The 26,661-nt window shown below is 35.4% G+C and overlaps 1 protein-coding gene across 3 annotated transcripts in view; it reads right to left on the bottom strand.

Moving 5' to 3' along the window:
- Positions 1-26,661, bottom strand: part of LOC119835437 (cAMP-specific 3',5'-cyclic phosphodiesterase 4A-like) — a 99,764-nt gene that overhangs the window by 43,646 nt on the left and 29,457 nt on the right. For all 3 annotated transcript variants that reach the window (XM_038360255.1, XM_038360254.1, XM_038360253.1), the window contains exons 3-4: positions 21,879-22,060; positions 17,174-17,237 (exon numbers count right to left, since the gene is read on the bottom strand). In XM_038360255.1, the coding sequence (XP_038216183.1) occupies positions 17,174-17,237; positions 21,879-22,060 (246 nt within the window). The remainder of the gene's footprint in view (positions 1-17,173; positions 17,238-21,878; positions 22,061-26,661) is intronic.

Genomic DNA, 26,661 nt, shown 5'->3' with positions numbered 1-26,661 from the left:
AAATTTTATTTAAAACTTTTTTTTCTAACACTTACGGTTTCGCCAAAATTTCAAAAAAACGACTTTATTTTTTTTTTCCCCCGTTCTCGGGGGTGAATTTAAAAAAAACTTGCACAGATCGTTTTTAGATTCCTCAAAGTAAATTACATCAAAAATTCAAGTTTTAATCTCAAATTCGCATTTACCCTACCCATTTTCTTGGACTATATATATATATATATATATATATATATATATATATACATTATGTTTCTTTATAAAATCTATTAAATCTTCACTACCGGTATTTTTGTGTGTAATGTTGTACTATTATATGTAAGCTAATACTGAAATACATATAATAACAAAAAAAATAAAATGTAAATATAAATCAAATTTCTATTAAGATATTTATCGCTTGTATTTTTATCTTTCATAACAATTGTTACCGAAGAAAAATTTACAAAAAATTTAACGTTATTAAGGTCGAGTTATTTACAAAATAACATTTAATAAAAGCAGTTTCTTAGAGTTTCGCTGCGGGCACTATATTCCCATCCGATTTTATAAAGAAAAACAATTTTCAAATAGCTGTTATGCATTTTTTTTATCCTTGATGATAATTAAAAATCACTCTTTACCAGTCAAATATATATTATTTCAACAGGATCCATTAAGATCAACTACTCATACACATCTTAAGGCATGGAGTGTAATTTGAACTTTCAATGAGTGGCATTCATAAGGTAGGTACATAAAGAGTATCTATTATCATCATCATCATGCAGGAACCGAGTCAAATGTCACATGTCGTCGAACTTGACTATTTTTTATCAACTTTTAAACAAGCTAATCTCAAAAACTACTGGTCCGAAATGGAAAACTATTTTCTGTATGAAAATCAATTAATTGAGGAAGGAAGAATATTTAATAGTATCACATACGACGTGGTCGACACCGCGCGTCACACCTAGTAGGTACATGATACAACCACTAAGTCCTCAAATAACATGCCGAAATAATCCAATTCATTGCCCGTAGGCTCAAATGAATTAGCCATGCTTCACTTCCGCGGACGCGAGCTTAAAATAATGTATTAAACCGTACAAAATCAATAAGGTAGATATTCCTCTCAAACAGCAGGACCTCCGTCGAGCCTCTCGAGATAATCGATTGGGATCTGTCAACCGCTTCGCGCCCACCACGACTTGCCCGAACAATGACTACTGGTAGCACCGCACCGTGATTCGTTCGCATTACATTCGAATTATGATTTGTCATTAATCAATGTCGCATCATTTTTCAAACCGCTCAAATATAAAGTACCACACCCCCACAGAAGACCGGCGGAAATAGCATACTGGTGTGTTTCGTTCGGTGAGTGGGGGAGCCGGAGGCCCACATCCTTTGCCTTACCCTTCCCATTCCTTTCCTTTATTTCTATCGTCAATCCTATCTTAATCCCTTTCCAATTCGAATTTGGCAATCCATTCGTGGAGGCGTCTGCAAACGATCTTACGCCTCTCCAAATATACATAGAATATTTATATTTTATACACTACTCGCTTTTGCCCGCGGCCTCGATGTTATTATACACATATACTTTAATCTTCAATCTCTCTATTCATAAAAAAATAACCATCAAAATCTGTTGTCAGAAAAAATTTTAAAGATCTCAGCATACATACATACATACATACATACATACATAGGGACAGATGCGGGAAGCGACTTTGCTTTATAATCTGTAGTGACACCTACATATATGAGTACTTACATATTAATCAAAAGCAAATGACTAATAAAATATCCTTAAATTTTTTTCAGCGGGGTGTCACTGACCCTCCGAGCTGTCAACAATTGTCTTACGCGGTACGTCCGCGAACAAAGAGCGAGCTCAAGTGATAAGAATATTGTTTCTTCAACGGCCGCATTTATTTATAATCGCTTTATAGAAATTACCGTCCACGCATTTAATAATGGCGCAGAGTATAATTTGCGTTCTCATATAGATGGGAAGGCTGCTTGAATGCAAATCATTTCGTATAATATAAGAGGAGAGCGACCGTATACTTATTTTAATCGGCTGGTAAATAACTCGCGTGACGTCATAGAATACTTAATGTGAGTCTGTAGGAACACATAAGACCTCGCAACAAAAATAACAACAACGTTATAAAACACTGTTCTCGCATATTGATGATATTTATGATGATCGTGTTGGTGCTACCACCGCGTACGTGTAACATATAAATCGCTTTAAAGCAATTTATCTTCGATTTAGTTCAATGGTTTTGCTAGGGTATCATTCCAAATTACACAATGGTATCTTGGGTTTAGTTCCACTCTTAAACATACTTCATTAAAACAGTTAACATAGAGACAATCCATCAAACTTTTATTTTATTTCTTTCAAACACATTATTAACTCATCTATCGAAATAGTACATTTCTAACGCGATGTCCCACACGCTAGTGCACACATGAAGACCTTTTAACTTCTCAAAATACTGTTTTAACAAATAAACCGCTGTGTATTTAAAATTCCACAGAAGTCATTTGAATCTAATTACAAAAACAAAGAGCGCTCAGTTTCGGCTCCGGCATCCAAATCTGAATATTTATTCGTCAAGAGTAAAAGGAAAATAGTATGACCTCGCTGTTGGGAGCATTTTTAATATAATTCAAACGGAAACATATAAAAAGTCATTTAGCTTCTATATATGTATATAGATTCACTTATAGTTTTATAAGAAATAAATATTGTAGGTTGTGAAGCCTGGGGACGGTTAATGTGCCTACATCAACCGTCTTAGCCTAGCTTCTTTCATCTTCCTTACCCAATACTCATGTTACCACATCGAGTGGAACTAAATTGTCCTTTGTATTTATGTAGCCAATTAATGTGTATGTTTCACGAAGTACTCCAGAATTAAAGTGAAATATTGTATGGATTTTTGTTCATGTTTTACATCATTTTATATTCCGACAAAAAGTCTCCAATATAAGCCATAATCAGGTTGCTGCATCACTTTATGAATTTAAGCTTTCAGTAATCTTATATATACAGCTATTTTGACTTAAAATCTCGCCTATTTGAATACATTTTCACAGTCACCCATCAACATGGATACGAAAAGGAGATACAGAATCCGAAACACTTGTATCTACAGTAATTACCCCCGAATTCGTGCAAGTTCGAATTTAATCCCACCCTTCTAATTTTAACTTATTACCTCAGACGGCTTGTGAATCTTACCGCTTCAATTCAGTACATTGCTTGCCGCGCAATAAGCTATCCTATTTAGTTCACAAGTTTTTGTGATATCAACTTTCAATATATTTTTGTTAAACTCCAAGGAAGTTTGTAGTATGATCGAAAATTTAACCTTTTTAGTAAAATTATGGTCGATTTGTGAGCTCTCAATTTTTGGGTAATTTTTAAAAACTACAAGGACCATGCGACGTCATTCGGGCATTGCGGGGAACAATTACAGTTATTGCGCTAGAAAACATAAACGTGAAAATTGCAACTGAGAAATTAAAATTTTAGCCAAAATTATAATTTGCCGTTAAACGAGTTCAGAATTATTTAGTGGATCTTTACGTGAACGTGAACTTATTATATACCTGTTTTACAGGCTTTCCTTTGTACTTATCACAAATTTCCTGTATTTATAAATTTTCTGTACTATGTAATGTATTCAAAAATACAAAGCATATTGAGAACGTCATACTTTTATTATTTATTTATTATTATGAATGATCAAGATTTTACCGAGAATCACAAACTCATTAACTAACTTTACGGATAAATATTAAGCTAATCATTAATTTGAAAATACCATCTTATACTTATCCCAAAACAATTAGGAGCCAACTATTATTAATAATTATTGTATATAATAGACACGCTCGAAGTAAATTAACATAATTTTAATGTAACATTTTGTGGTGGTGTTAAATAAACATACATTCTTTCATTCTTTCTTTCTAAACTCTTTGAAAAAAGCCAACCGCCTTCAGTCTAGTCCAGGCGAAGTCGGTGCTTCATATTGTTTTACATGTCTTGGGCACCGTGTTCGACTTAATGTTGCTTATTTGTCTTTTGAAGGCTGGAGGCTGTAGTTGATAAGAGGTATAATTTAAAAAATATAAGCCTTTTTTTACTGCTTTTGTACAAACTGAACAATTCAGCATAGTGAAACTTATGAAGTTGGAAAGCGATAAGGAATTCTCTAAACTGTCGCCAGCCCATCGCCAGTTCATCGTAAGCGTTTCAATTCCATCATCGGGTCAAACCCAGAAATTCATTAAATGTAGTACTTTAAACTTCTTTAATATACGTTATCTCTTTTAATTCCGAAAATTACATTTAATTCCTGTGAGATGTCGTAATCAGATGCTTTATTGATCGCTTTCTTCTCATGATACCACCCTTGGAATATCCGCTATTCTCGATGGACAGAGGAGCCATCAAAATCGGATCCTGAACGACGAAGTTATCCGCAAACACAAAAAATATAGCTTCCTTTAAGTCGGTTAAAATCGACCTAGTTGCGTGCAGCTATAATTAATTTCAAAGTTCAGTATAAAATTTGCTTCGTGTGTAATATTTCCTTTGACTCGTGTGAATGACGAGCTAATTCCTTTGCCCAGGATTCTACTTAATTAACGAATACAGGTACGCGAGGCGGACCGTTCAGCGCCTGCTTCATTGGTACGTGTTCATATTTAGTTTCAAGCACGCACAGCTTTTGAAATATGAAACGAACAAATTCAACTCGACGTGAGTTTATAGTTAGTTCAAATAAATATTACCTAGGTAATAACTAGCCCACGGGTAATAAATCTTAAATCTAAGTTATGGCCATGCAAAAGTGCTTCTATTAGTCTAATTGAATCAACGAAAATTTGAGTTTTATTTTGAAAACCATGGTTCTATTTATTGATAAAATATTTTGCCTAGAGAGACATCGTACCACGTTCCAATCACACATATCAGAATAAACAATAATAATTCTACTCTACATCATCATCAGCCCATACATGTTCCCACTGCTGGGACACAGGCCTCCTATGAGGGTTCAGGCCATAATCCACCACGCGGGCCATGTGCGGGTTGGCAGATGTCACATGTCGTTGAACTTTTTTTATTCTCGGTCATGCCGGTTTCCTCACGATGTTTTCCTTCACCGTTTTAAGCAGTGGTGATGTTATCTACATGCGCAGATAAATTGATAAATCAATTTATTTCCTGCACGCTTGCCCGGTCTCGAACCTCGACTTATCGATTTTGAAGTCCGAAGTTCTTCTCTACTTCTCTACACTCCGTTATCAATGACGGGCCGATTTTGCCTTGACTTTGCATTATTGTATGTTTTGTGTGGATATGCATAGCATATTTCCCTAACAAAAAGAAGCGGCTTTGATATCACATACTCATAAATTTTCCTGCAGATTGTCTCAATGTTTACTTTTGTATCATGTTTAATATCACGGTCGGAAACCGTTCATTTTCCAGCAACTTCTTTAGTATAATTTGACCTTTCCAATGCTGCCCCTGAATGTACGGAGGCTTTACAAGATGCCTACGTCGCAACTCGTAAGCGACCTACGTGCCAAGCTTCGATTTTGAAGGATTTATAGTGCTGGAGATTTCGTGACGACCGTCTGTTTCTATTATATCAACTGTATTATGAACAGTCTGATAATTTGTTTATTTATTCATTCTAATCCCCCAGACCGGACGGAGGCATGTATCGAGCAGAAATAAACCGGAGCACTTGAAAGCGTACTTAGCTGTAAATGTATGCACGTTTTATTTAAAGCCTTTAATGGGTCAGTGTTTTACCATTTAGTTACATTTAATGTACCTAATGCGATTGAGCGGTTGTTTGTTATTTAATGACGGCAAAAGCAGCCGGAACGATCGTTTAATTTGCAAGGGATCTTAGCAACTCCGCAGCAGCGTTGTGTGTTAATTAAAACTAATTGCAATGAACGACGCCGCAGGCACAAACTAACAATAAATATTTGTAAACCGCAACGAAACTTAAAGAACATTAGCTTTATTGCAGCCGTAGTTTCCTTTAACCAATATTAATGATATAAATGTGGAAAAAGCTGTCAAGTTTCGCGTTTAAGCTGCTGGCGGGATTTGTATAAATTTTCAATGTAAATAGTCGCAAGAGGGCGGATGGAAGGCTTATATAATATAAAAGTGCAGACGCGACACCTTTCACTTGAATACCACCCTTTAAAATAAGGAAAAGCTTATCGATACAGATAACACTTACTTATTGTTGTAAGCCATAATTTTTTTTTTTGCGGAGTCCAAAAGGGGTATTTGTGAAGCTACCGCTTTCACACAATTCATAAATGAATGAAGGGAAGATTCGCTCAAGAAACATAGCGATACATTTAGGCAATATTTTTTACAGTTTCCAAAGAATAGCAGCATTATATCCGGCCGTGATTGCGTGAAGAACCATAAAGTACACAAGTGTTAATGATTCCGTTAGCTCCAGGTCAGTAGTTTGATTACAATTACTGCACACAACCAGTTCCTAATTGTTTTAACTCGAGCCAACGTCGAGTTCGCTGCGATTTTCGGATATTTAAATTAATTACAATCATTGTACAACATTTAATTATTATTATTTTTGAGAATAAACAATGTGCCTTATTATTTTACACTAGAATATACATGTTTTATTTGTAGAGATTAGACAGGGATCTTAACGAATTGCATAAATTTAATTTTACTGCATGCATGTACTATTTGTACAAAAGTAAAAAAAATCCCGATTAATATTAAACATATTAGTAATCCTACTAATATTATAAATGCGAAAGTTTGTAAGGATGTGTGTGTTTGTTGCTCTTTCACGCAAAAACTACTGAACCGATTGTAATAAAATTTGGTACGTTGACAACGCGACAACTGGAATAACATATATGGGCCACTTTTTATCGCGATATTCCCACGGGATACGGACTTACGCGGGTGAAACCAGTCGACACGGATAGCTAAGGCACCCACTTCATTAAATCACCGCTAACATTTTACAAACACAAGTTTTGTTCCAGAAATTTCAGTTCAGCATGTATTAGCAATGACTAGTGTCAGTCAACTCTGCAAAGCGTTTATCGTTAAACATAAAACAGGCAATCAAAAACAACTATCTTTTGTTGAATATCTTAATACATAATTAAGAAGAGTAATTAACAATCAGGGATGTTTACGTGAGAGCTGAGAGCGATAGTCTAATGAACTGTAATAATCAATTTATTACAAAGTTTTCTATAGGTAAGATGAGAGAAAACCGCTGTTGTGTTCAATTAAACAGATGTTTATTACATTATATATACATTTACTGTATTAGTAACTATATTACCATGTAATATTTATTTAATATAACTTAATATCTTATGAAGGAATCAAGTAATATACGAAGTCAAAAAATTCTAAAAATGGCTCTTAATAAATTGTATGTCTCTTTGAATTCATATGCTAATTTGTTCGGAACGTTGCTTGACTAAGCACCATACGAAATAATTAAAATATTTATTGTTGGATAAAATCCCTAGTTACAATCAAGCCGAGCGATAACAAATCTATTTAAAAGCGCGTCAATCGCAATTATCCACGGTCGCAGCTTACGCAGCAAGGACAATTTCAAATACTACGTACGTACATAGAACGTTATTATATTGAAGACAAATCCCAACGAGTGAGTCTTTCGAAAGGCGAGTCCTGCCGTTTTCCTGTCCGAACACTTATCTATCCCTTCATGCTGGGATCCCGTTAAGTCGATTCGGTAATGTGTGGTCCTTCAAGGAATGAGTTTCCGACATTTTCTCGCAGACAATAAGGTAACAAACGGTTTTTTATTATTACTAGCTGCGACCCCGCGGTTTCACCCGCGTAACTCCGTATCCCACAGGGATATCGGGATAAAAAGTACTCTATATGTTACCCTATATTGCAATCGGTTTTTGCGTGAAAGAGTAACAAACACACACACACACACATCCTTACAAACTTTCGCATTTATAATATTAAGTAGGATAGGATAAGATTTTAATAGTAATTACTGAATTTACCTATAGTACTTGTTTGTGAACTAATGAATGTCTTGCAATGGCCTTGTTTCTGATACAATTTAGTGGAACAATATTCGTAGCATATCCGCTGGAGTAATTAGTAGCCTATATATCAAACGTATTATTTTTTAAATCAATCGCATTCCACATACGATTGAAGACTTAATAAGTGCCAAAATTCACAAATTGAGGAACAATATGATAACAATCACGCATTAAACCATCCAGACAACCAACATGTGCTGTTCTACAAAGTTGTTAGTTTTGAATGTGCTTAGCGAAGAATGGTTGCCACCAAATATTTTTACACTTTCGAGAACAATTTCGACGACCTTTGACCTCGCATACAATGGGAACACCACGATCGATGGGGGGTTTAGACGGCCTCATTAGGGTTGCCGACTATACTTGCCATAAACTCCTGTCCGGACCTCTTGCTGCTGACGCGTGTTTTTATGTTGCATGAATGTATGAGACTAGGTCAGTGTGCAAAATTAAAATCTTTATATGATAAGTTGGACCGATATGAATAGGTGAGGCTTAAAGAAAACATAATATATTCCAATGACTCTGTTTAGATTCGGTAAAATTTGAGCAAATATAAATATTTACTTGCAGGTACTATTGCAGTATATGTGAAACAAAATAAAATATTTAATCCTTGAATATGGAACAGAGATATCTGGAAAACACACCTATAAGCACGCTGGACGCTTTGAAAACAACCGATACTTACTTTAAACAAAACAATTATCACAAAAGTAACACATGACAGTCGTTCCTCAACAAGTCGACCCCTCCATATTCTGGCACGTCTTAATTACGAGCGATCACTCGAAGACGCCGCCCTGATGGATGGAAGCAATGCATCATACAGCGCTATCGGAAGTTACGAGCTGTAACCATTATCTAACTATTTGACAATGCATAACTTAAACGTTTCCGTGTCAATATCATAAATATTCGACAGTGTATATATTAATATATTATAAAAAACATCAATCAATAAGGTGAAAAGTGAAACGTGAAGGTACACACGAACACTACTATTTTTTATTTTACATTTATTTACTGCGCGATGTACTTTATAACATGTTAATTATTGTAGAAACAGTATAACCAAAAATTTAAAAAAGATAAACTCAATTTGTCAACCCTAACAATGTGTGCGGTAAAAATGCATTTACTTGCAAATACATATCAGAAGATGGGAGCCATGTTGTGTACGTTATATTTTACGACCACCGTTCAGTCATTACCCTACGAATGCGCTTACAAAAATGCCTTACGTTATTTGAGATCATAGATATGAAAGTTTTTTGACGTCCAGAAAACGCAGTGGTCAGTGTCCTTATCCATTAAATTGTTATCTATTTTTATTTAAGATAATCCGATTTTCGAAGACAACATACATACATATCGGGAGAACAATTTCATCTTTCAATCATCATTATAAATATACCGCGGCATATTATATTCTTTCAATACAAAACAGTTTTGAAATAGCTTAAGCTCGCGATAGACGGACGGACGGAAATAGTTGTACATGTCACCAAAAATATTGTAAAACCTATCATAATCCATATTACCTTCCAAATTTAAACTCGTTTAATTAATCGAATACTAAACCTAAATCTTTCTTGTAATCCGCAACATTACAAATGAACGCGTAATTTTCGGTAGGTGATGATCTGTCGTAAATCTAAACGGCAGTTTTTTTTTACAGTTCTGTTGATGATAAATATATGAATATAATATAACAGATACTTGCATTAATTGCTTTGTAATACCTTTTGATAAAGAGGATTATACTCAGACACAATCCATCGTTCTGTTTTCTCATTAAGCTGGATTAAATTATTGGCTTTCAACAATCATATTTATTTATTGGAGATATAATACCGAAACTAATTAATTGCTCATAGTGCATTGATATAAATCGTACGGTTTTACAATCCCTCAAACGAACCAACTCATTTTGTAATCTTTTGCGTTTATATTTCAGTAATGTACCTATTCTCTTTTTACTTTGTATATTACAATGAAAGAATTCTATTACCGAAGTAGGTTTGTTAGCAGAAGAAAAAGATGCTGGTTCGATCGTGGCCCACGATAAGATTATTTTTATTCTTGCATTTTTAAAGATAGAAAGCAATCCCCCTCAATTAAACGCCCACAGCATATACTCCACTTCGTTCTCCGCCCACTTATGCTCAATATTCTCATCAAAGCAAGGCTTTCGAGGAAAGGGCCCTGGGTTGTGGAGTACGGATTAATCCCCACTGTGTTCCATCGAACCGCTTTCAGAGACGTGGTGGTGGGCGTTGCTTGGAATTCGTCCGCAACCGAGCTCAAATCTAGTAAGCGGTGGTTTACCAACTCTACTCTGCTGGCAGTGGCGCGAGCGGATAAATTTTATCCCCGATTCATCGCCCCGTGTCCTGCACCAAATGGCAGGCTGCGACCATCTCGGTCTTTTCGATTGCGACATTTAAGTCATTTACATATTTATTTCACAGAAACACAATTGCAACAATCTTTTAAAGACATATAATTGAACGGCATCCCAACTTTCATCGTTATAGTGTGTATTTGTTTAGAATAAACTCGTTACAATTCACCATTTGAGGCGTGAGCGAACAAACTCCGCACCAAAACTTTAGCTTCGTTAGCGACATTCGAACGATGTGGTCACTGAAAACTCTCGCTACCCTCCGATTTGATGAACACCTGGCAGCAACGGAAACATTAGTTTGCGCTTTTCTCTTTGTTATTAAACATAAAGTGCTCGAGCAGTTCTCCTCTTTTTGGACAAATCAGCGCACAGCTCTCAATGACATCAAACCGTACAGAAATCGTACTCACAGAAAAGTAACTTGTCAATTAAACAATATGTAATAATGGGCTTCCCGCTTCGAGGGGTATCAATATATAATTTGCTACGCGTTGATAAGTATTAACTGTTATAGTACGGTCATTGGTTTTGGTTTAAAGCTATGGGCTTCATGTGCAGTTAATAAATTTTGTGGTCAATCTGTGTAACGCGCTTTAATGAAGGTTTAACAATATTGATGTGCGGAAAGTTAAATTGTTACATGTAGATTAGCATGTTAAAAGTGAAACGGTAGCTTTGTTTAATTAAACTCTGCTTTCTGCCCTCACCTACGTTCATATTACGATACGTTCCGGTGTTTTGGAGGCGTCAAATATCTATGTATGTAAATAAATGTATCCTTATCCATACAGCGTTGAAACCGTAACAAACAGATCGAGAAACTTTCGTAGTACTTATTTTATCACATTTCCTTCTTCATCTTACTTTCATTTACTTCCTAGTTCCTAAATAACCGAATTAATTTATTCACAATACAATATTTTAAAATTAATTAAACATGTATTAATTCTATAATATTCTATATTAATTTCAATTATAATTTGCATAGTTATGCACGCTCAAATTCAACCAATAATTCCAAATGTATAAAATAATAGAATCATAATTGGAATTTTATTGTTACTTTAACAGTATAACAATGAACATTGAAATTAATGTGCATCTGAATGCTCTATTACCTAGGTACAGTAGAATAATGCTAATTATTTTAAACAAGCTGCAGTTCCCGGATCCGCGCAGATTGACACATTCAGTAAGATTTTTAATTATTTATTTTATTCTGCAAACATATCACTGATAAGAACTAATACCAAAAATTATTACCACACGATGGGCGGGAGCGGTTGTAAGTATGTTGATTTGGACATTTAAACCTATACACATTTTTTTTTTTTTATTGTGTGATAGGGAAGCGCTTGACTACCATCTCGCCTGCTGGTAAGCGTAGATGTAGTCTAAGAGCGCGCTTCTCTAGTCCGGATACTGTCTAAGACACTGGATTTGTGCCGTACTGGCTCGCACGCTGGATGTGTAACTCTCCACAACAGTGCTATCGTCTGCGTACCCATACTTACATATTATTCTTTCATACAAACAATCTAATGTTCCAGTTCATGAAATTTTCAAAAAGAATTTATTCTGTTTCTCTAAGCGCTCGAGTTATCGAATTGTTTACTTTGTTAAAATATCAATATAGTCTTGTTAGAGTTCAGTGGAAGCTCGCCAATACGATTGGTAGAAATTGCCATTTTTAATTGCCGAACTGAGAGCTTCGTAGAATTCGTTTGCAACTGCCCTAATCCATCCCAACCTAGTCAACTAGATAATGTTTATTGAAATCACAATCACATCACAATCTCGTGCTCATATGACATCTGATATTACTAGATATTCAATATATAAAAAAAAAACGTCAAAATTACTTTTTTTTTGCTTCCTCAAAATTCGAATATGTGTTTAAATTGCCCGTACGCCTTGCCTTACAACCTTCCGTAGCTGAACGAGTGATGTTAAGTTTAGCAACATTATCGACTGCAACAACAATTTTTTTAAATTACATATTACATTCAATCAACACGTGCACTTCGTTTCCTTAATGAAATAGCTTTTCTAATGGACATATTTTGTTGCACATTGGGTGAATTCAAGAGTAGCATTGTATTTTACCCTACTGATATTATAAATGCGAAAGTTTGTGAGGATGTGTCTATGTATGTTACTCTTTCACGCAATAACTACTGAACCGATTGCAACGAAATTTGGTACGTAGATAGCTGGACAACTGAAATAACACATAGGCTTTAATATCCCGATATTCCTAGGGCATATGTATGCCGTACGCTACGCGGTGCGAAGCTTGTATGCTATAAGAACAAGTTAGCCTAAATTGTATTTTTTATACTTAATGTAATGTTTTATTGTAAATGTAAATACCTCTATCAAATTGGAAATAACTGTAGTTATGTGTGTTTTAAATAAATAAATAAATAAACAAACAATATACATCACTCTCCATCCATTCGTCGATTCACCGCGAGCGTGGCCTCTGAGAAACTTATTTAGTTCAAGTTGTATTAATTGTATCGAGTTTATAGTTTGTCCTATACGCTCTGATGATTTAGTTTAACTTCAATTAAAAAATATAATTTAATGTGAAACGAATATACACATTTATGATAATATAGTTAATATATATAAAATTCTCGTGTCACAATGTTAGTCTCTATACTCCTCCGAAACGGCTTGACCGATTCCTCTGAAATTTGGTAAGCATATTGGGTAGGTCTGAGAATCGGCTAACATCTATTTTTCATACCACTAAACGATAAGAGTAAGGCAGAACAGCGTTTGCCGGGTGCAGCTAGTAGTTAATATAGTTTCTAATCTCGTTTCTACAAGAAGCAAACGTTCTAATATAATTGACGTATAAAATGTGTATATATATAGCCATTGTAATACCTGTGTTCAACATAAGTAAAGGAGTACCCTTACAGAAGGCCTATGTGCCAGCATATAGCATTCCAGCATGGGAACATATATTGGCTGATGATGATGATGTAAAGGAGTAGATACCCTGTCTGTAATGACGTTAAATACGGCTTTATAACAAACAATTATGAATAACAATGATAAATAAAAAAGTCAATAACACGCCTGTTAACCTCGCATCCACTATATTGGTTACTGATAACGCGATTTACGGTCGCGCACCACTTCAAGATTGTCACGCACTTTTGACCGCGATTGTACGCCGGATTTATTCACCTTATTCGGCTATTATTGCACACTAGTCGATCACATCATGTCACACATACGGTATTGAAAATATCCATTGCTTTATGAACGACCACGAAACATTGCAGTTATATTGTTACCGGCGCGAGAGTACGGAGTACGTACGAATGAACATACTTTCAGAGTAGATTTGTGTTTACATTTGATGTGTTAGAAAAGTGAACGCCCGTGCCCCTAGTAGGGTATGGGGATGATATACATCTGTTGCACTGATCGATTTCCTTAATTTATTATATTTTTGTTTATTTAATGAACAAGCAAGTTATTGTGTCCTACCAGACCGAGACTTTTTTGTGTGTACCTACCGGGAATCGAGGCCCCGGGCCTCAGACTACGCTCGCACTTCATTGTACCAACGTAACGTATAAACACTTCTATACTAATAATATTAAGCTGAAGAGTTTGTTTGTTCGAATGCGCTTATGTTAGTAACTGCTGGACCGATTTCATAAATTTCCTCACCGCTCAATATATACACAATCCAACAGTGCTATATGCTATATGAACCACGGGCGACGCCGAGGTGGACGGCTCGTACTTCATAAAAATATATTTCGTTAAATGTGATAAATCAGTATAAGGGGCAATTGTAGATAATTATCATAGTACATAACATAAGATTTCAACACAGTAGCGATAACGCCGTCGAGTGGCGACTCTTGCCCACTTGTGGTTATTCATTAGCGCGCTCGATGTTAGTGGGTGCCGTGAATTACAACAAGCGACATGTTTGCGACGCGTCAACGGGAGTTCACTCGATGCTAAAGGATCACACAAGTGCCTAAAACCGAGTCACATCCATGTATTAGGTACCGTAGGTCGCGGGTGGTTCTTGTCTATGGTCCTTGGGTTACATTGATAATCGTCATTAAGTGTATCGTCATATAAAATCGTTTGCACACCTGAATTTTAGTATAAAAATTTGTAATTAGATGACGTGAGATTAATACAAAGTAAGCTTAGGTATGTAAACCTTAAAGTTCAAGGCTTTAGAGTTATCTACCCACATAAGACACCTGCGACCTGCGACCTGCATAAAGCTTGTCTAGCAATTTCTAGTCTGTAACATACACAATGCGAAAGCTTATTAAAAGCTCGTTAAGAAACCTCCAAGGTATTCGCGTAGCTTTGAGGTACGAGTGAAAATATGTCACCCGCTTTAATATGGACTTTCTTCGTGGAAAGGCGGTTGAATCCGAGACATTCTTTTATTCCGTACGAAGGCGAGCGGGCAATACAGTTGGAATTGGATTTAAAACGCGCCTTACATTCTTATTTTAACTCACATATCTACTAGTATTCTGTTTTCACAGAGATAGCAAAGGAGCTAGAATAGACGGCAAAGGAGTTGATGGATCGTCAGACAGTAAGCGCTGCCACCGCCCATGAATATTTGCAGAGGCTTAAGTCTATTAGCAGGAATTACGCCTCTACAAATGGATTGTCGACTTTAAATCAAATGAAATAAGAAAATATTGATGACGAGAATGAATGAATAGACTGGGAAGCGTAATGGAAATAGCTTCTGGCCACTCATTACACGAAACACAATAGCATTCAAATGATTCTATTTGACGTCGATCTTCTCTGGCGGTCTAGCACATTCCACAGTGCGAGCCGGCTCAATTCGTGATCGCATCTCAAATTCTCTCAAAGAATCGTTATTTAAGTAGGTATAAATAAGGGTATATCATGGTGCGTAGCTCTCCGAGGATTACGGGCCGCATCAAAAGTTGCAAAAACCGGGCACGAGTGTGGGGACATCCGAATTAGCAGTAGTGTATTTATCTTGAGCTCAATAGATACACGGCACCTTCACAAATTCGACAAGTTCCGTGGTGATGTTATGAAATCCCCGGGTTATTGTGCTACAAATTACATTACACATTAATTTTCTCTGATTCCTCGCACACTACGTACGACAATCACGCACAAGCCCAAGCTCGCGCGCTAAATCAGCTTATTTTATTATTTCACTAAATTAACATACATTTAAATAAACATTTGTCGTCCTGAATAACACGCCTCGCTTAGATTCAGTAGAGTTCTATTGTTTTAAAATTAATCATGTCAAATCTCATTTAATTATTGCCGCCTGCTTGCTTTGTGTTGCTCCGGATGAATCTTACTGCAGCTGAATTAATATAAAGCACTATATTTTAATAGCATAGTATATATTAGATACGAATTTATAATAAGATCTCTTTATAGCATGCTAATTAATGAATTTGTTCAACATTAACATCTATAAAATGTGTCATCTCTAATTTGATAATTAAAAGGCAGTCATTATATAGCACAGCTATATTTTTTTATTTCCATAGAAACTAGGCTCTATAAAACAAAACCGTCGAGTTTTTTATCGGCTCCATCTTGATAAATCAACAACAAACATCCCAATCCGGTACATAATTTCGCTTATTCGTAATGGAGAAGTTTAATAATGTTGTTAATATCATACCAAACGTCATGATATTAAAATGAAGTAATTATTCATCACTGAATATATAATTGCAATCCATCGATAAATTATTTATAAATAGATTATTGAAGTTTGCCAATTTTAGATTAGAAGGTCTATCGCTTGTGACGTCATGGACCCATTCCAGTGCATGGAAGTTTCATAACTTTTAAATAACTTGAAATAATAAAAAATATATTAAATAAAAAACCAAGGACACCTACGGCACATATATTATGTATAATAGTATGTGACATTTAAAAAGACAAACAAAATTATAGAAACAAAAAAAACGTTATAATCGTACACGTGTAATATCGGCGGAATATTAAATAATTTAATAATTTAAATATTTTGTTAAGATTACAATATTATAGTTATAAACGAATATCATGATACTCCAATATTTAGCGACTAATTATAGATCTATAATTTGGGAAAATACCATAGCCAATACGTAATAAAATTTGATAAACCTCCAACCCGATAAACTGTCAAAGTAAACAAATAATATTTATTGGCCCTTTAACATTTCGATAAGTATAAGGTTTGTCACAGTTACACAAACGAAAATCCACACATAAAAAACTATACATTGTACATTCGTCGTAGGTGAAGTTACTGATAAATATACCCCTAGGCTATACCTCTGCAACTTCCCCGAGCATTTTCATCTAAAATATCAATAAATTTCCCTCTCACTTCAGCGAATGACACTGGCTCGAACGCTTCCAGTTTTCTACATCGACATATCACAATACCCTAGCGAATGATAACAAAAATAGAGCCGTGGTCACATCATAATAAAGAACATTGATGAAATAAGTTTCAAAATCTGCGCAGAAGTTTTCGATCCAACCCATTGAAAACCGACAGACAAAACATCAAAACTGTCCTCTTTATTAAAGTACTTTAGAAAGATAAAACAGACTCACCGCCGGAGACGTTCTCCAAGGTGAACGCGTTGAATTTCCACTGCACCGACTGCTGCAGGATGCACTGTAAAAGAGACACCTTGTTATCCGGTCGCACAGTGTCCGATGCACCGGCCCGATGTCCATTTGTATGACAAAGGGCCGACGCGGACGCTACGCTTGCGCTTCTTCAATATACAACACACAGTATAATCCGCTTACTTGCCCGCCGATACAACAAGTTCGTGATTACTCAAATTGTGGTGGCAAGTTTGGGTTCGGATAAGATTATCATCTGTGTGATATATCTTATCTGTATACAAATAAGATTTATCACACCATAACTATCTAATATGTAGAAGAGTTTTTCTCTAACTGTACTAGTACTGCTTTTCCAATGTTCTATCATTTTTAATTAAAATACTTTTTAGAAAGCTTCTGCTTTATTATACACAAATTTACACCTCTCTCGTTGTCACCATTATATATACGTATATACATAAATATACGGCGTTATTACAAAAATCTCGACTCTATTAAAGCTGTGCAAGGTGAAAAATTAATAACTTGTGCATTGTTTCATAAAGTGAATTCTCTGGGCGAAGGCTTCGCTAGATTGGATTTCTTGAAGCAAACACGTACATTTACAGTTTCATATATACTGGTGGCACTTTGAAGTGTGTTCATTAATAATGAAAACCTTCGTAATACTATCGTTTGAGATACGCACATGTTTCTCAATAACCGAGTAATACGAATATATGTGCCATCTCGAGTTATGCAAAGTTAAAGATAGAGACGGCTGATGATTACTGTTCCAGCAATATTATTATTGTGAAACAGGCGCTAAATTATATTCGCAAGCATTATTTCACTGTATGTCAACATCAAAAGATTTATTCTAATACATACCTACCAATGTTTTATTATTTAAAAAAATTGAAAGTTTAACCCTCTCAAAAGCTACCTGTGTCATATTCAGACGCACGCACAGAGGTGCGCTCGGTACCAGGTTCATACTCAAATTTAGATCAATTAAAAAATCATGTCTTAACTAAATTTATTTTAAAGCTAAACTACGACTGTTGCTTTTCTCATTCCTCAGATTTCACTGACTTAGATTTCCCATCGGACTATGACCGTGAAGAAATAATGTGCACTTGTGTTTGCGCACACGGTAAACTATGATTTTCCCGGTAATAGTATATTACATCGCTATTATATAAAATGCACTAATGAATTTAAACTGTTTACCTATTATTTTTTTATTATCTGACACAACAGACAAGCAAGGCTGTCTCGATACTTTAATGTTTAGATAATTTCATATTTAAGGTGCACATCTTACTAAAGCGAATAATAGCACAGTCTTCAAAGGATACCGTAACACTTTATCAACATTAACAATTAACAGAATCATACAATCCTGTTCTAAAACAACTAAAACCTAAATGGAAAGAGCTGAAAATAATATCCGCATCGATATCAGAACACGACCCAATGTCAACGGCCTCACGATTGGCACAGCTAGACTTGGCGCTCTATCAATGCCCAAAATGCATCGTGAAATAATTTCTGCTTTTGTCAACAACCCTCGTCCGTTTGATTTGGGAGAAACGCCTCTATATGTGACGCGATAGAGGTCAAAGTAGGACAGTTTGAATGGTCGACGCATCGCCTCAGTCGACAACATTGTACGCTAATGTGCCGACTTCCTCACGAAAGTAGTGATGTGTGACAGGAAATTATCGTATTTTACCGCTTTTATTTAGTAGTCGAAACGAAACACAGAAGATCATTTGATTATAAATGCATATTTGAACACAAGTATTGAGTGTATTTATAATACACCCGGTTTCCGTAATTTTTTGACATATTTGATTATTTATACTCCTTTTAAGTATCGCATTCTTTTGTAACACTGAATATACATTAAGGAATTCCGAGATAACATTTATTAAAACCATTGAGTTTGAATTAAATTAAAGCAGGTGTTAGACCAGCAATAATTGATTATAAATAATATGATAATGTTTTTATCAACTTACTACTTAAGTAAGTACTCAGATTAAAAAATATATAATAGCTAGCCCAAGCAGCACTTGATAATATTCGAAAGAAAGTTCATTTTTAATATATATTTATATAACGTATATTTTCTTACTTAACATAAGTAAATAATATTTAATCTCTTTTTTGTGCAAATTTATTAAATATTGACCTTATTGATGAGGACGCAACCCAGTAATTTAAAAGCAATCATTGAGTTAAGGTTGGACAAGTAATTAATTTAAGTAATATTTTTAATGAATTTAATAGCGCCAATTTTTGAAAAGTAATCTCTCGATTTAATAACGCAAACCTACTGAAGTGAAGGAGCAAATATCTATATTGCCATATGAAATTTATAACAGAGGCCATACATACAGGGTAAATCTGAGAAAATATGAGCTGGGAATTTAAATCGGAAGATGGGACATAATAGTCCGCTTTTAGAAATCGTTGAAACTTTTACAGGGCAGAGCAGCGGATATTGAAACTATATTTGTGTTGCAAAGAAGAGCCGTACGTTTCATATATCTACTCATAAGTTCGGGCCTCAGTATTAAATATCACCAATATTTAACTTGAATCATAACTGTACCATCAGTGACATCTTCAATGATAATGCGAGGGCCGAGCGCGCTTCCGCACGAATTGGCCCAGCTCGCACCGGGGAAGGTACCACACCCCCACTGATCGCCGTGAACATGCTACTGTGCTTCTTTCGGCAAGTAGGGCCCGGAGGCCCGTAATCGTCTCCTCATCATTTTCATTCCATTCATCAATTCCCGTCGTCTACCCGTTCCTTATTCCGTTTAGAAGTGAGAACAATCCATTTACAAATCGCTTACGATCACTTGGCCCCTCTAGCATAAAAAAGAGTATCGACTTACACACAAGAATATCTTAAATTTATCTAATTTTCACCCATTGCATTTTTTAATAAAATATTTAAATTAGAAAGATATACTAACATATTTTAATATCTATAATAATACGATAGGTCCCTGCCACATCACTACTATAACCAATTCGGCAGTAAACACATAAATAGTTCGTATTATTAATGGTGTTTCGTGACGCTTTATTCTTATGAAAATAAGCTAAACGCTACGCTTAATTTACGGGAACGATCAGTAATGTTCGCGCTTTGGCCGCGGCCGCGTAAACACATATATCTTGCGCTTTGCTGGCCACTGCTAATGGCTTCGTCTATGCATTCTGTGATACCATTACTTTTAATAAGAATCAAGACACGTGTGTCGCTCTAATTGATATAATTTATGAAAACGTTTTCATAGGATTTTCGTCTTCTTCTTTTCCTGTAGTTTACCTAAAGGTCCGAAATCGTATGGAATAAATTGCGCCTTTGCTGGTTTTCGCGTATTAATAGCTTCAAAATCGTATGAAATTGAGCGTTTTCACAGTACGCAAACTAACACTCTTTTAAACCGCCTACTATGTGGAGGTTAAATTTAATTTTGAATTATTTATATGGAATTTAATAAACATTAACTTAGACATTTATTGATTTAAAACAGATAACGTAACATAACTATATTCAGTACTGACACACGCTAGGCTTTGCCCAATGTTAGTATTTAGTCCCGTATCGTAATCGCTAACACCCCGTCCACAATATCTCATTCCAGATCCACAATACTTTCTTCATGCAGTGCGGCAGGTAAGCCAGCGCAGTTACGCATCATGGATGCGGTGTGCGAGTTCACCACAAGTATTCAACTTTTATTCCCACTTTGCCTTGAATCGCATCTTTGTGAGCGTAGTTAACAAGCCGCACATGCCCGTGGCCCATGCCGCCGCATGAATACTAACAAATGACATTAAAATTTGACAGCCAACTCATCGAAGGACAGAGTAATGACCAAAGCGAATAGAATAAAGCCGTGACAATCCGCGTTTTCCTTTGTTTGGAACATTCGTCTTAAAATGTGATAAAATGTGGCCGAAGGATTTCCATTGTTGCGAGAATTTCAAAACAAGACATTAACGTTGTACTTCCACTAATTTGCCGTGGAATATGCAAGCAAAATAAAATGTCTAAGATGACAGTGCGCTTTGAGAGAGAACCCTACAGCGAAATGCGAAATTTCTTCATTTGAAAATATATTTTTAAATAAACATAAATACAATTTGCAAATACGAACAGAATAAACATTTCAAAGACTTTTAACGAATAGGTAAATAATAAATAATTGAAACATTTCACAGGAAAATAAACAGTTTAAAGTAAATTGTTTAAAGTGTTTTATAAAAATGTACAGACTATGAAATGCATGAATTTAAACTCTAAAATTCACCAATATCTTAGGGGACAGTACTTTTAGCAAAAAATAGGCACAATAAACCATCATATGTTATCCCTTTTAACTTGATATATTCTCTCAAACAATTACACTACAACGGATTTGAACGAAATTTGATAATTGAAAGTTTTCACCGAGCCTACATGATGTTCGCTGAATGCAAAGAATTGAGAACAACGAAACACATTATAACCAAGAGTACACGACACGGCTAAACAAAACGTTCGCAGCACACAGCAAAAGACCATCGCGGCATTGCAATGCATCCAACAAAGAGAGAAAAACGCGTTGCGAAATATTAACTTACGTTAAGGAATGCATACGAGCGCGGGTAATTCGTCACTGTGTCCACTTGCCTTGACTTGTCCGATAAGAAGGTCGTCAAGGAGCGCCTCCTCCTGGCAGAGGGAGCGGGTGAGGAGGCGCTTCTTGCGGCGCTTGTGCATCGTGAGGAAGCGGCCCGTGCACACCAGCCGCCGGGCCATGCTGTCCAACTCGCTCGGCTCCAGCACTTGCCGCCTCGGTTGCTCCACTTGAACTGCAACAAAGAGAACTCTTATTCTCACGCGTACCTCGTCATGTATGTTTCATTCAAGTTTCTTACTTGCAGCAGTCGTCTCAACTAATGGAAAGCGATAATATGCACCCGTTACAGACATGAGGAGAATGAGTAAAGTTCCTTAACCATAATAGTTTGGAAGCACCGTATCAAGTTTTCTGTTTTAAGCAAACTGTTAAATCGATAACGAATAAATACTTAAGGATTATTATTATTTGAAAAATCCGTCCGTCTGAAACGGTACAATGTTTATATCTGAAAGCTATTAATTAGAATAAAAAAGGCAGAGTATATACAAAAGGAAAAGGGACGGAGGTAAACCACGAAAGCGATGGGCTGATAACTTAGTGGAAACAGTGGGAAAAAACTGGATGGAAATTGCACAGGATAGGATAAGTTGGAAGAGGAGAAAGGAGGCTTTTACTCAATAAAGGGGTCCGGAGAAAATAGAAGAATAAAACCAAAACTTACAATACTAAATATATTAAGAATTAAGTTAAACGAATAACTAACAAAACATTTGCAATGCAAATATTTTTATTTTGTTTTCTACACGGAATAAATAAGCTTCATTATTATTTACAATCTAATTGGTTCAAAATTATAACACAAAAAAAGTTTCTGAATGCCTCGTTGAATTTAATCGACATAATCCTCACAGATATCTAATAACGAACGAAAATTATGTATACACACGTCAAAGTATCACATTATGGAAGTTGTGCAAGTTATGAAGTTATTTGAAGCGCGCTCTAACAAGCTACTGGTAACAGTCTGAACTTACTGTGAAACGTCAGACATGTCCCGAGATATCTCCAATTGTATTGATACGGAATTGTAAATTGTATATTATATTGTAGACTAAATTGAGCGAATCTTCATTGTAGTGATAATTAAGGTCAGAGAGTTACATTTTAATGAACTTTTATATGCTTGATAAAATAAATGCTAGATTTTATACAGGTGTGTTTAAATTTTTCCACTTAACAACGAGCGACGGAATAATAATTAATTGTGATTCAAATCTATTCAACAGCTACATATATTGAGAACTAGGAATGTATATTATTCTACATTCTCTCCATTTCACAAAACACACAAGAGAGCTTGTTTAACTTCTATTTTAATTCAATTCAGTTTGAAGCTCGTTGAAGTTTTGGTGTTCCAGCGTCTATTTGCTGAGCTCGGATTGTCTACTCTCTAGGATGATGTGGCTCTCAATCTGTAGTCCAGTTTAGATAACATATTAGTGCGATTCATAACCTAGGAAATGTTTTGTCGAAAGTGGCTTACTATCGTAAATCAACACTACAATGAAGTGCCTCTTACAATCGTCTCCAAACATACTTCAACCAATTTTGAACTATTGTAAAATGTGAAAGAACATTGTTAAAAAAACATTGTTCGATTAATTATAAATAAAACAATAACTGATTTCTAATTCAAGAAAGGCATCCTCGACAGTAATCACCCGTAGTTAATAGTGTCTAATTTGTTCGATTAAATCTAAAGTATTACAAAACTAAACATAAAAATTAGACATAAAAACTGCCTATATCACCTGACATTTTTCAAAAGCACACTATCACATATAGTATAATTAAATACGAAACAATATATCACAGAAACTAGCGCAGTTACAGCCTGCCTCGCCACCAACTGTTACCGATAAAGGAAAATTACTGTTCGAGAAAAGAATTGCATTCGTCACCGTCACGGCTCCTATTGAATGTAATGTAATTATAACTGAGCAATGCAATGTATTGGGAATCGAACAATTCGGAGATCTTTTTGTTTTTTTTCAAGAGATAATGTAAATTTGGATTAGTGTTGATCTGTTTTTACATTAACATTCATTATTTTATTATGACGGCATAGGTGTACAAAAATAATCACACACAAATTTCTGCGTGTACGATAGTGACATAGACTAATTAAATTTGTAAATCAACGTGCTATTATTTACATTGAAGTAAATGTTATTGCTAGAATATTACATATATCCAATCTAAAATCTTTAGTCAAAACAAGTGTGAGTCATAATTTTCATATAATCGCTGTACGTATGAACTAATCGAATAGTTGAATACAAATGAATGTCATACGAAACGATAATATCGCCGATAGAGCTGGTGACGGGATCGCGGCGGCGCGGGCGGCCGAGGCGCAACTCGCCACACGAAGCAGAATTGCTGTTTATCACACAGTGTTTACCGATCGTTGATAAGAAAGCCCGTAAAAGCTTGTATGACTCGCGCCAACTGCACACAAACAAACATTACAGCTATCGCGGCTAGATAATTAGGAGAATGTACGTTACAATGTAACGATCAATAAGTTTCGAATTTAACAGTGTTTTGGTTTATAGGCTCGCCGGTGTTAATGTATTATCGAATACGCGTATTTAATTGATTGCTCGTTAGTGTACTCCGCAGCACATATTTCACCATTCATGTATCAACGTTATTTACCTCGCAACCCACTCGAATATTTTCAACTCGGGTGATATCGAATTTTCATGAAATGTAATAAACGAGATCAGTTTCTTAGTTAAACGAACAACTGAAAAGCGAGTATAGATTATAAAATTATGTATTAATCATTTTTAAAATAGTGACGCTTGAAATATTAAACTTTACTTAACCGTATTATTTCTTATCTCATATCTCATAAAGGCTACCTATGTAGTACCGACTTCTATGTAGTATCCGATTGACTTTCGAGGAATTGTTGTAGGCTCACTTTGCCTTTTGCGTCTCATAAGTTTTTTGCTCACAGTCGAGCTATGAGAAATCGATCTATATAAGGTGCCGAGTTATAATTGCTGGTAATACGTGACTGCGTTTGACGAATAACATCAATATTAATGTAACCGTAAAAGCCCTCGATAACTCGAAGCCGAAGGGAAACTGTAACGGATGGGAAATACATTTCTAAAGAAACCCGAATCGGTATTTTTAAACTTATTAAACACAAAAACTAAGGGTTACAAAGGAGCGGTGATATGTTTGCAAGTCCATTTTACAGGAAGTGAGCATTACCATATACAAGTTCGCACAAAATCAAATTAACTTCACAGTATCGGATTCGGTTCCTTCCTCAGACAAACTATTTGAATTGCTTTATTCATCAAAAGCGGCTTTGCGAAGCGGAACTCTCAAATCATATTTTCACGGAAAAACTATCACAGGTAGGAATTCGATGTTATGAATTTGCAGTAATCCAGATTTTCATTTTTTTATCGACTCCATTCGACTCCATCTGGATTTGGTATTTCCAATATTACAAATTTAATTCCTATTTCAATATCGCAATGGTACGTTTGAAAAGTAATCCAACATCTTTTGTTTGGATTAATGCGCATAATAAATGAAGTACCTATTTATTTTCTTCATAATGGCACTTAATACTACGTCGAAATATTATTATTTCAATAGTTGAGTTATTATATCAATAATGGTCAGGAGCTTTACACGAGGAGTTAATGTACCCGCTGGTCTGACTAATGAATTCGATTCATTAGTGAATACCCACTCAGATTATAAACCGTAACAAAGGTAATATTCACTTGTTATTTCTTGCAAATATGGATTTAATAGGATTTAATTTATATACTGCTTGGTTCGAAATTTGGAATACCATTTCGAAAGTTCAGTGTTAATAGTCTCTATATGTAAGTTAGTTGCCATATAAATGTGAATAATTTACCTACTTTGTTGAAGCGTACTAAAAATACCTAGATACACACAACACCGAGATCTACCTAATTATATTTAGAATTCCAAGAACACTGATGACGACTGGTGACAGAGAGACGTCAATCAAAACATATTTTAAAATTTCCGCCCATGTTTTGTCAATCAAATGGAAAAAGAGATTTTAAATTTTCACATAGCAGAATTTTGTATTTTTATATAACAATTTAGAAAAATAGTTCTATTATTACATGCTAGGTCAATTGAGGACGCCATTTATTACAAAACAGTCTTAAAATAAAGTTGGTAATTGAATGACTAAGCTTATATTATTTTTGACGTGATGATCGATAAATCAATAAAAGTAGAGATTCCTTACAACAACCATTCGTTTTAACAACAAACGAAAAAGCTCCCACCATTTACCTTGTTAAGCACAATTATTAATCCATTGAATCCACCGCGTGACAGCGAAAAAATCACAACAGATATCCCGGACGGGAATTAATTCACTCGTCGCCACAAAATTATCCATGTAACAACAGGCGACATGAATCTCAACGTAAGTAACGTACAAACGTTTCATTCTAAGATCATTTATGCTTGAGGAATATATGCTTAATGCATGATCACACTGCGCAATCGTCTTAATGCCCCATTTCATTCATTATAAGCCTCACACTGAGACGAGAAATTTGTCTACAATGCCCAAAGCAGTATCTGAAAACGACGGCCGTCGGTCGAGTTCAGTGCGAAAATATACAAAACAAGCTTTTAATCTTTCAGCTCTGTCATCCGATTGATTGCATTGTTAGCGAAATTAAAAGGCCCACCGGCTCGGTCGAACGCCACCCAGTGCTTCGGAATGGATTATATTTTTGGTTG

This window comes from Zerene cesonia, chromosome Z (assembly GCF_012273895.1).
Source record: "Zerene cesonia ecotype Mississippi chromosome Z, Zerene_cesonia_1.1, whole genome shotgun sequence".
NCBI classification, from domain to species: domain Eukaryota; kingdom Metazoa; phylum Arthropoda; class Insecta; order Lepidoptera; family Pieridae; genus Zerene; species Zerene cesonia.
This window is presented reverse-complemented; position numbering and strand designations above follow the sequence as displayed.